The 10,596-nt window shown below is 52.2% G+C and overlaps 1 protein-coding gene across 1 annotated transcript; it reads left to right on the top strand.

Moving 5' to 3' along the window:
* Positions 1 to 63: 63 nt before the first annotated feature.
* On the top strand, positions 64 to 10,252 carry mrpl16 (mitochondrial ribosomal protein L16). Its single transcript, XM_070859376.1, has 3 exons — positions 64 to 217; positions 3,004 to 3,075; positions 10,061 to 10,252. Exons 1-3 carry the CDS (start codon positions 151 to 153, stop codon positions 10,237 to 10,239), a joined length of 318 nt encoding a protein of 105 aa, XP_070715477.1. The 5' UTR covers positions 64 to 150; the 3' UTR covers positions 10,240 to 10,252.
* Positions 10,253 to 10,596: the final 344 nt, after the last annotated feature.

Below are 10,596 nucleotides of genomic sequence, written 5' to 3'. Positions count from 1 at the left end.
TAACTCCCCCTTCTCTCTCCCTCCCACCTTTCCCCTTCGCTTCCTCTCCCCTGGGTCCTCCCCGCTGGGGGCGCTGTGCGGGGAGGGCGAGCGGGTGGACGGAGTGAGCCGCTCCGCGCGCGGTGCTGGGCCGGGCTCAGTGACTGTGCGATGGCGCTGCTCGTGTGGCGGCTGGGCCGCGTCCTGCGGGGAGTGAGTGGCGGCCCCGGGGCTGCAGGTAGGGGCATCGGGGTGCGGTGTGAGGTGGGCCGCGAACCGTCGGCTCCTCCTCGCCAGGGTGGGCCAGGGACTCGGGGTCTGTGATAGCAGTGAGCTGGGTGCGGGGTCTGTGCCCACAGTGTGCTGGGTGTTCCCGGGGTCTGTGCCCACAGTGAGCTGGGTGCAGGGTCTGTGCCCACAGTGAGCTGGGTGTTCCCGGGGTCTGTGCCCACAGTGAGCTGGGTCTGTGCCCACAGTGAGCTGGGTGTTCCCGGGGTCTGTGCCCACAGTGAGCTGGGTGCAGGGTCTGTGCCCACAGTGAGCTGGGTGTTCCCGGGGTCTGTGCCCACAGTGAGCTGGGTGTTCCCGGGGTCTGTGCCCGCAATGAGCTGGGTGCGGGATCTGTGCCCACAGTGAGCTGGGTCTGTGCCCACAGTGAGCTGGGTGCAGGGTCTGTGCCCACAGTGAGCTGGGTGCAGGGTCTGTGCCCACAGTGAGCTGGGTGCAGGGCCTGTGCCCACAGTGAGCTGGGTGTCCTGGGGTCTGTGCCCACAGTGAGCTGGGTGCAGGGTCTGTGCCCACAGTGAGCTGGGTGTCCCAGAGTCTGTGCCCACAGTGAGCTGGGTGCGGGGTCTGTGCCCACAGTGAGCTGGGTGCAGGGTCTGTGCCCACTGTGAGCTGGGTGTTCCCGGGGTCTGTGCCCACAGTGAGCTGGGTGTCCCGGGGTCTGTGCCCACAGTGAGCTGGGTGTCCCGGGGTCTGTGCCCACAGTGAGCTGGGTGCAGGGTCTGTGCCCACAGTGAGCTGGGTGTCCTGGGGTCTGTGCCCACAGTGAGCTGGGTGCAGGGTCTGTGCCCACAGTGAGCTGGGTGTCCCAGGGTCTGTGCCCACAGTGAGCTGGGTGCGGGGTCTGTGCCCACAGTGAGCTGGGTGCAGGGCCTGTGCCCACTGTGAGCTGGGTGTTCCCGGGGTCTGTGCCCACAGTGAGCTGGGTGTCCAGGGGTCTGTGCCCACAGTGAGCTGGGTGCAGGGTCTGTGCCCACAGTGAGCTGGGTGTCCCGGGGTCTGTGCCCATAATGAGCTGGGTGCAGGGTCTGTGCCCACAGTGAGCTGGGTGTCCCGGGGTCTGTGCCCACAGTGAGCTGGGTGCAGGGTCTGTGCCCACAGTGAGCTGGGTGTCCTGGGGTCTGTGCCCACAGTGAGCTGGGTGCAGGGTCTGTGCCCACAGTGAGCTGGGTGTCCCAGGGTCTGTGCCCACAGTGAGCTGGGTGCGGGGTCTGTGCCCACAGTGAGCTGGGTGCAGGGTCTGTGCCCACAGTGAGCTGGGTGTCCCGGGGTCTGTGCCCACAGTGAGCTGGGTGTCCCGGGGTCTGTGCCCACAGTGAGCTGGGTGCAGGGTCTGTGCCCACAGTGAGCTGGGTGTCCCAGGGTCTGTGCCCACAGTGAGCTGGGTGCGGGGTCTGTGCCCACAGTGAGCTGGGTGCAGGGTCTGTGCCCACTGTGAGCTGGGTGTTCCCGGGGTCTGTGCCCACAGTGAGCTGGGTGTCCCGGGGTCTGTGCCCACAGTGAGCTGGGTATCCCGGGGTCTGTGCCCACAGTGAGCTGGGTGCAGGGTCTGTGCCCACAGTGAGCTGGATGTTCCCGGGGTCTGTGCCCACAGTGAGCTGGGTGCGGGGTCTGTGCCCACAGTGAACTGGGTGTTCCCGGGGTCTGTGCCCGCAGTGAGCTGGGTGCGGGGTCTGTGCCCACAGTGAGCTGTGTGTCCCAAGGTCTGTGCCCACAGTTAGCTGGGTGCCCCGGGGTCTGTGCGCACAGTGAGCTGGGTGTCCCGGGGTCTGTGCCCACAGTGAGCTGGGTGTCCCGGAGTCTGTGCCCACAGTGAGTTGGGTGCGGGGTCTGTGCCCACGGTGAGCTGGGTGTTCCCGGGGTCTGTGCCCACAGTGAGCTGTGTGCCCCGGGGCCTGTGCCCACAGTGAGCTGGGTGCGGGGTCTGTGCCCACAGTGAGCTGGGTGTTCCCAGGGTCTGTGCCCACAGTGAGCTGGGTGCGGGGTCTGTGCCCACAGTGAGCTGGGTGTTCCCGGGGCCTGTGCCCGCAGTGAGCTGGGTGCGGGAACTGTGCCCACAGTGAGCTGTGTGTCCCGGGGTCTGTTCCCGCAGTGAGCTGGGTGCGGGATCTGTGCCCACAGTGAGCTGTGTGTCCCGGGGCCTGTGCCCACAGTGAGCTGGATGTCCCGGAGTCTGTGCCCACAGTGAGCTGGGTGCGGGGTCTGTGCCCACGGTGAGCTGGGTGTTCCGGGGGTCTGTGCCTACAGTGAGCTGGGTGCGGGGTCTGTGCCCACAGTGAGCTGGGTGTTCCCCGGGATCTGTGCCCACAGTGAGCTGGGTGCGGGTTCTGTGCCCACAGTGAGCTGTGTGTCCCGGGGCCTGTGCCCACAGTGAGCTGGGTGCCCCGTGGTCTGTGCGCACAGTGAGCCGGGTGTCCCGGGGTCTGTGCCCACAGTGAGCTGGATGTCCCGGAGTCTGTGCCCACAGTGAGCTGGGTGCGGGGTCTGTGCCCACGGTGAGCTGGGTGTTCCCAGGGTCTGTGCCCACAGTGAGCTGGGTGTTCCCGGGGCCTGTGCCCACAGTAAGCTGGGTGCGGGGTCTGTGCCCACAGTGAGCTGGGTGTTCCCGGGGTCTGTGCCCACAGTGAGCTGGGTGCGGGGTCTGTGCCCACAGTGGGCTGGGTGTCCCAGAGTCTGTGCTGTGCCCGCAGTGAGCACAATTCAATATTCCACACTCAATAACATCATCTTTCATTACAGGTCCATATCAGAATTATACAAATGTTCTTTCAGTTGGACTGAAGACATATGGGCATCCTCCCAGTTATAATGGTGAGTTAGAAACAACCTTGTTCCGCACTTTATCCTGTTGCCTGTTGTAGGGAAGGGCTGTAGTTAAAGTTGCAGCAACAGTTGTACCAAACAGGAAGGAAGAAAAGCTTGCTTACCAGAGTTGTGGATATAATAGTGTGTCTGCTGCTCTCCCAATAGCTTGGTGGGTTAGTGCACCACAGAGTGTTGTTTTGAGCCACATAGACCAGAAGTTGCCAGCTTTGACTGCCAAACTGGGCTGTATTTTGGGACACTGCAGTTGTTCTGTACGCTAGAGGAGTTAAAAATGCAGCCGGGTTGCAGCTCTTGATATCTGTTTCCATTGGCCAGCCATGGCATAGTGTTGGCATTCTTGCATCTGAGTCATAAGATCATGAGTTCAAGTCCCACTGTAGAGTACTAGCGTGCTGCACTATCAGAGGTGCCGTGCTGTCTTGTGGATGAGACGTTAATCGGATGCCCTGTCTCTCCTCTCAGGTGGTTGTAAAAGATCCCATGGCACTATATCGAAACAGAGTACAGAATCATTAAGGATGAAATAGCAACGCATTTGGAAAGCAGTGACAGGATTGGTCCAAGTCAGCATGGATTTATGAAAGGGAAATCATACTTGACAAATCTTCTGGAATTTTTTGAGGATGTAACTAGTAGAGTGGACAAGGGAGAACCAGTGGATGTGGTGTATTTAGACTTTCAAAAGGCTTTTGACAAGGTCCCACACAAGAGATTGGTGTGAAAAATCAAAGCACATGGTATTGGGGGTAATGTACTGACGTGGATAGAGAACTGGTTGGCAGACAGGAAGCAGAGAGTCGGGATAAACAGGGCCTTTTCAGAATGGCAGGCAGTGACTAGTGGAGTGCCGCAGGGCTCAGTGCTGGGACCCCAGCTCTTCACAATATATATTAATGATATAGAGGTTGGAATCGAGTGTAATATCTCCAAGTTTGCAGATGACACTAAACTGGGTGGCAGTGTGGACTATGAGGAGGACTCTTAAGCGGCTGCAGGGTGACTTGGACAGGTTAGGTGAGTGGGCAAATGCATGGCAGATGCAGTATAATGTGGATAAATGTGAGGTTATCCACTTTGGGGGTAAAAACACGAAGGCAGAATATTATCTGAATGGCGGCAGATTAGGAAAAGGGGAGGTGCAACGAGACCTGGTGTCATGGTTCATCAGTAATTGAAAGTTGGCATGCAGGTATAGCAGGCGGTGAAGAAGGCAAATGATATATTGGCCTTCATAGCTAGGGGATTTGAGTATAGGAGCAGGGAAGTCTTATTGCAGTTGTACAGGGCCTTGGTGAGGCCTCACCTGGAATATTGTGTTCAGTTTTGGTCTCCTAATCTGAGGAAGGACGTTCTTGCTATTGAGGGAGTGCAGCAAAGGTTCACCAGACTGATTCCAGGGATGGCTGGACTGACATATGAGGAGAGACTGGATCAACTGGGCCTTTATACACTGGAGTTTAAAAGGATGAGAGGGGATCTTATAGAAACATATAAGATTCTGATGGGACTGGACAGGTTAGATGCGGGAAGAATGTTCCCGTTGTTGGGGAAGTCCAGAATCAGGGGACACAGTCTTAGGATAAGAGGCAGGCCATTTATAGGACTGAGATGAGGAGAAACTTCTTCACTCAGAGAATGTTGTTGGTGCCAGTTCATTGGATATATTCAAGAGGGAGTTAGATATGGCCCTTACTGCTAAAGGGATCAAGGGGTATGGAGAGAAAGCAGGAAAGTGGTACTGAAGGAATGATCAGCCATGATCTTATTGAATGGTGGTGAAGGCTCGAAGGGCCGAATGGCCTACTCCTGCACCTATTTTCTATGTTTCTATGTTTACAGAAGGACCTATTACTTTAACCTCCGTGTGCAGCCTCATCTGTGTTAGGAACACAACAGTTAGTATGCAGGTACAGCAAGTGATCAGGAAGGCAAATGGAATGTTGGCCTTTATTGCAAGGGGGATAGATTATAAAAACAGAGAAGTCCTGCTACAACTGTACAGGGCATTGGTGAGACCACACCTGGAGTACTGCGTACAGTTTTGGCCTCCTTATTTAAGGAAGGATATACTTGCATTGGAGGCTGTTCAGCTAAGGTTCACTTGGTTGATTCCTGAGATGATTGGGTTGACTTTTGAAGAAACTTTGCGCAGGTTGGGTCTATACTCATTGGAGTTTAGAAGAATCGAAACATATAAGATACTGAGGGAGCTCGACAAGGTCGATGCAGAGAGGATGTTACCACTTGTGGGGGAAATCTAGAACTAGGGGGCATAGTTTAAGAATAAGGGGTTGCCCATTTGGAACTGAGATGAGGAGAAATTTATTCTCTCAGGGTCGTAAACCTGTGGAATTCTCTGCCGCAGCAAACGGTGGAGGCTGGGTCATTGAATATATTTAAGGTGGAGATAGACAGATTTTTGAATGATAAGGGAGTGAAGGGTTATGGGCAGTGGGCAGGGAAGTGGAGCAGGCAGGGTCAGACAGAGACTAAACGGGGAAGCGTCAGACAGCGGATAGACTGGGCAGGGACAGACAGAGATACACTGGGCAGGGTCAGACAGAGATACATTGGGCAGGATCAGACCGGATAGATTGGGCAGGGACAGACAGAGATACACTGGGCAGGGTCAGACAGAGATACATTGGGCAGGATCAGACCGGATAGATTGGGCAGGGACAGACAGAGATACACTGGGCAGGGACAGACAGTGGTAGACTGGGCAGTATCAGACAGGTAGACTAGGCAGTGTAGACAGATTTTTTAACGATAGGGGAGTGAAGGGTTATGGGGAGTGGGAAGGGAAGTGGAGCTGAGCCCAAGATCAGATCAGCCATGATCTTATTAAATGGTGGAGCAGGCTCGAGGGGCCAATGGCCTATTGCTGCTACTAATTCTTATGTTCTTAAAATCAAGCTTTTGGTCATCTGCCCTAATTTCTCCTTATGTTGTTCGGTGTAAAATCTTTTGTCTCATAATACTCCTGTGAAGTGCCTTGGGACGTTTCACTATGCTAAAGTCGCTATATAAATACACGTTGTTGCTGCTACTCTCAACATTGATCTGCACCTGCCCACTCCACTAACCTGTCGTATGTTCTCCCGCACCCTGCCTCACCGTCTGCCAGTTGTCTAATTTGGTAGCATCAAATATCGATATTATTCCTCTTGTGGCTTTGACCAAATTGTTTTATATAAATAGAATCCAGAAGTGGTCCTAGTACCAATCCCTGGGCAACACCCTGTTAACCCAAATAAATGTCCATTTACTCCTACTCTTTGCTTCCTGGTCCCCCGCTAGCTCCCAATCCACATGGGTTCATTCCTTTTAATACCTTGGGTCTTGTAACCAATTTCTTATGTATCACCTTATCAAACACTTTCTGAAAATCCATATACACATCCACCATATATCACTCTGATATTTCCTTTTAAATATCAGTTCAAATAGTCAAAACGCATCTGCCCTTTACAGGTGTACGTTGAAAATCCTTCAATAGAAAGAAAGACTTGCATTTATATAATGCCTTTCACGACACAAGGATGTCCCTAAGTGCTTTATGGCCAATTAAGTACATCTGAAGTGTAGACACTGTTGTAGTGTGGGGAATACTGCAACAAATTTGTGTACAAGATCCCATAAACAGCAATGTGATGATGACCAGATAATCTGTTTTCGTGATGTTGGTTGAGGGATAAATATCGGCTAGGTCAGCAGGGAGTCCTCCCCTGCCCTTCCTTCAAATAGTGCCATGGGATCTTTTACATCCACCTGAGTTGGGGCCTCAGTTTAACGTCTCATTCGAAAGGCAACACCTCCGACAATGCAGCACTCCCTCAGTACTGCACTGGTGTGTCAGGCTGAATCTTATGATTGAGACTTGAACCCACAACCTTCTGACTCAGGCGAGATATTGCTACCAAAATAGCGTTTTACCTTTCCAGTTTTATCCCATATTATGGACTCTTGAAGTTTATCCACAACCGAAGTAAGACCGATTGCCATATCATTTCCTGGCTAACCTTCTCATTTTCTTTGAACAGGCATGTGATATTTGTCATCCTCCTATCACTTGGCACAATTCCTCAAGTTGTGAGGTCTGTCAATTTACTGCAAGGAAGTCATCTAACCCTCAAGGACGTCCCTTAGTATATCTCGTTGCCCAGCTTCAGTTCTGGTTCGAGATCTGAATTTCATGGATGGAAAACTTCCACCATCCATGTGCAGCATTGTATTGTGAAGGTCTATGTAAGGTTGTTTTAGAACAAAAGTTCTGTGTTTCATCAAACTGTGTAAGAAATGCAGCCTACAAACGGCTTTTATCCCGTGCACTATTTCCGTGTATTGTACTCTATTTTACTGTGATTCTGTGCATTCACTTGGATGCATCAGTCTCATCATCAAAGGCGGTCCCTCGAACGAGGATGACTTGCTTCCAATGAGTTCACAGATGTTTCAAAGAAGTACCCGATGTTCCAGTCCTGAACTCCAATTGAGGGGGTGGAAGATGTCTGCGTGGATTTTTTTAACGTGTGGTGACCGTTGCACACCAGCCACCACACGGGCTTGACAGAGCAAGGCCTTTATCCAGTGGCAAGGGTTAACCAGGATGACTGGAGACCAGCTCTGCTGCACGGACCTAGTGCGCACACATATCATAGTGTGGGCTGGTCCGTGCTGCCCCTGGGCCCTCGGCTCTTCTGGGCCCCATACCCTAATTCGCCACACCTCCGCCACTCGCCAATCCTCTGCCACAAACATTCGCCACACCTCCGCCACGATCTTTCGCCGCTCCTCCATCACAAAAACATTCGCCGCACCTCCGCCACAATCCCTCACCGCTCCTCTGCTACAAAAGCCAGTCTGCTGGTGTGGTAGTTCCCACCTTTCAAACATCAGGTGAATATGCTGGACACCCCATATAATCTCTAGTGGTTGACACCTCAGTCAAGTCAAGTCCCTGATCTGGGTAAGGCCTGAGTTTCAGATCAGAGACCAAACGGCATATGAAAACTTGCCCTTTTGTCGTGAGTACAACTCCGAAGTGTCTTTAATATTTGTGTCAGGTATCCACCATGGCTTAGTGGGTAGCACTCTCGTCTCTGAGTTAGAATCATAGAATGGTTGCAACACAGAAGGAGGGCATTTGGCCCGTCGAGCCTGTGCCGGCTCTCTGCAAGAGCAACTCGCCCGTTCCCTGTAGCTCTGTAAATTTGCTTCTTTCAGGTACTTACTCAATTCCCTTTGGAAAGCCGTGATTGAGTCTGTCTCCACCACCCTTTCAGGCCGTGCATTCCAGATCCTAACCACTCGTTGCGTAAAAAAGTGTTTCCTTATGTCGCCTTTCGCCAATCACCTTAAATCTGTATCCTCTGGTTCTCGACCCTTCCGCCAATGGGAACAGTTTCTCTCTATCTACTCTGTCTGAACTCTTCATGATTTTGAACACCTCTATCAAATCTTCTCTCAACCTTCTCTGCTCTAAGGAGAACAACCCCAGCTTCTCCAGTCTATCCACGTAACTGAAGTCCCTCATCCCTGGAATCATTCTCGTAAATCTTTTCTGCACCCTCGCTAAGGCCTTCACATCCTTCCTAAAGTGCGGTGCCCAGAATTGGACACAATACTCCAGTTGAGGCTGAACCAGTGTTGTATACAGGTTCATCATCATTTCCACACTTTTGTACTCTATACCACTGTTGATGAAATGCAGGATTCCATAAGCTTTTTTAACTGCTTTCTCAACCTGCCCTGCCATCTTCAATGATTTGTGCACTTGTACCCTTTAATTTATATTTCCTCTCCTCATTCTTTCTTCCAAAATGTATCACTTCACACTTTTCTGTGTTAAATTTAATCTGCCATGTGTCCGCCCATTTCACCAGCGTGTCTCTGTCCTCTTGAAGTCGATCCCTATCCTCCTCACTGTACACTATACTTCCAAGTTTTGTGTCATCTGCAAATTTTGAAATTGTGCCCACAAGTCCAAGTCATTAATATATATCAAGAAAAGCAATGGTCCCAGTACCGACCCCTGGGGAACACCACTGTATACCTTCCTCCAGTCCGAAAAACAACCATTCACCACTACTCTCTGTTTCCTGTCACTGAGCCAATCCCGTATCCATGCTGCCACTGTCCCTTTTATTCCATGGCCTTCAACTTTGCTGACAAGCCTATTATGTGGCACTTTGTAGAACGTCTTTTGGAAATCCATGTACACCACGTCAACCGCAACCCTCTCTGTTACCTCATCAAAAAACTCGGATCAAGTTGGTTAAACACGACTTGCCTTCAATAAATTGTTGAAAGAAGGTCGTGGGTTCAAGTCCCACTCCCGCTCCACTTGAGCGCATAATGTAGGCTGGCACTCGAGTGCAGTACTGAAGGAGTGCTGCTCTGTCGGAGGGGCTGTCTTTGCACACATCAAGCTCCCACAAACAGCAATGCTTTTTTAGTGATGTGGATTGAGGGATAAATATTGGCCAGGACATAGGGGCTAATTCCCCTGCTCTTCTTCGAAATCGCACCATGGGATCTTTTAAGTCCACCTGAGAGGGCAGACGGGGCCTCGGTTTAATGACTCATCCGAAAGACGGCATCTCTGACAGTGCACCACTCCTTCAGTACTGCACCTAGATTTTTGTGACTCCGAGGCGAGGGTGTTACCAACTGAGCCAAAGCTGACACTATTTAAAAAAAATGGTGTCAATCAGCCCCTGAGCAGCCCACAGCAGGTCTGAAGTTATCTTTTCTTCCTGTTCTTGTTCCCAGTTTATAGGGAATTACTCCTGGACACAGTGTGGGAGGGAGGGAGGGAGGAAGGAAGGAAGGAAAGTGGGTTCTCTGGTAAATATTTCTAATTCTCACTGACCATAACACAAGAGTCGTGGAGATGTGGAAGGGGACAGGGGCTGCTGATTATTGGGACGCAGTGAGCTGCTGGACGGTTGTGGCTTTGTTTTCTCAGATGTGATCATTCCGGAGAAGCCAAAGCTGAAATTCGTTAATAAAGTCCCAAACTACAAGAAGCCCAGGCGCTGGATGAAAAGGCTGGGAGACATCCGGGGACCAGCAACACGGGCCAATACCATCGCCTGGGGGCAGTACGGCATTGTAGTAAGTGTCTGCATTTCCCCGACTGTGTGACTACAAAGGGCAATTAAACTCAGGGCACTTCTCAAACTTGAATATATAAATAAAAATCAGTTTGATTAATGTCACGGAGACTCCCCAGTGGAGCCTCCATCTCTGTCTGAGTGCCCTGGCGGTGTGGATCACAGGGAGTATCCCTGGCTATCTGCACATGGGCTCTGTTGCTTTGTGACTTCAGCTGCTGACTCAGGCTGGGAAATCTGCCTCCCACTATGTGCGTCCCCAGGGTCAGTCAGTGCCCGAGTAGCCCACAGCAGGTCAGCAGTTTTCTTCACTTCCTGTTCTCGCCCCAAGTCTGTAGGGAGTCTTCCTGGAACTGATGTCGCCAGAGTAGTCAGGGAGGGAGCAAGG

Source organism: Pristiophorus japonicus, chromosome 17, assembly GCF_044704955.1.
Source record: "Pristiophorus japonicus isolate sPriJap1 chromosome 17, sPriJap1.hap1, whole genome shotgun sequence".
NCBI classification, from domain to species: Eukaryota; Metazoa; Chordata; class Chondrichthyes; family Pristiophoridae; genus Pristiophorus; species Pristiophorus japonicus.
This window is presented reverse-complemented; position numbering and strand designations above follow the sequence as displayed.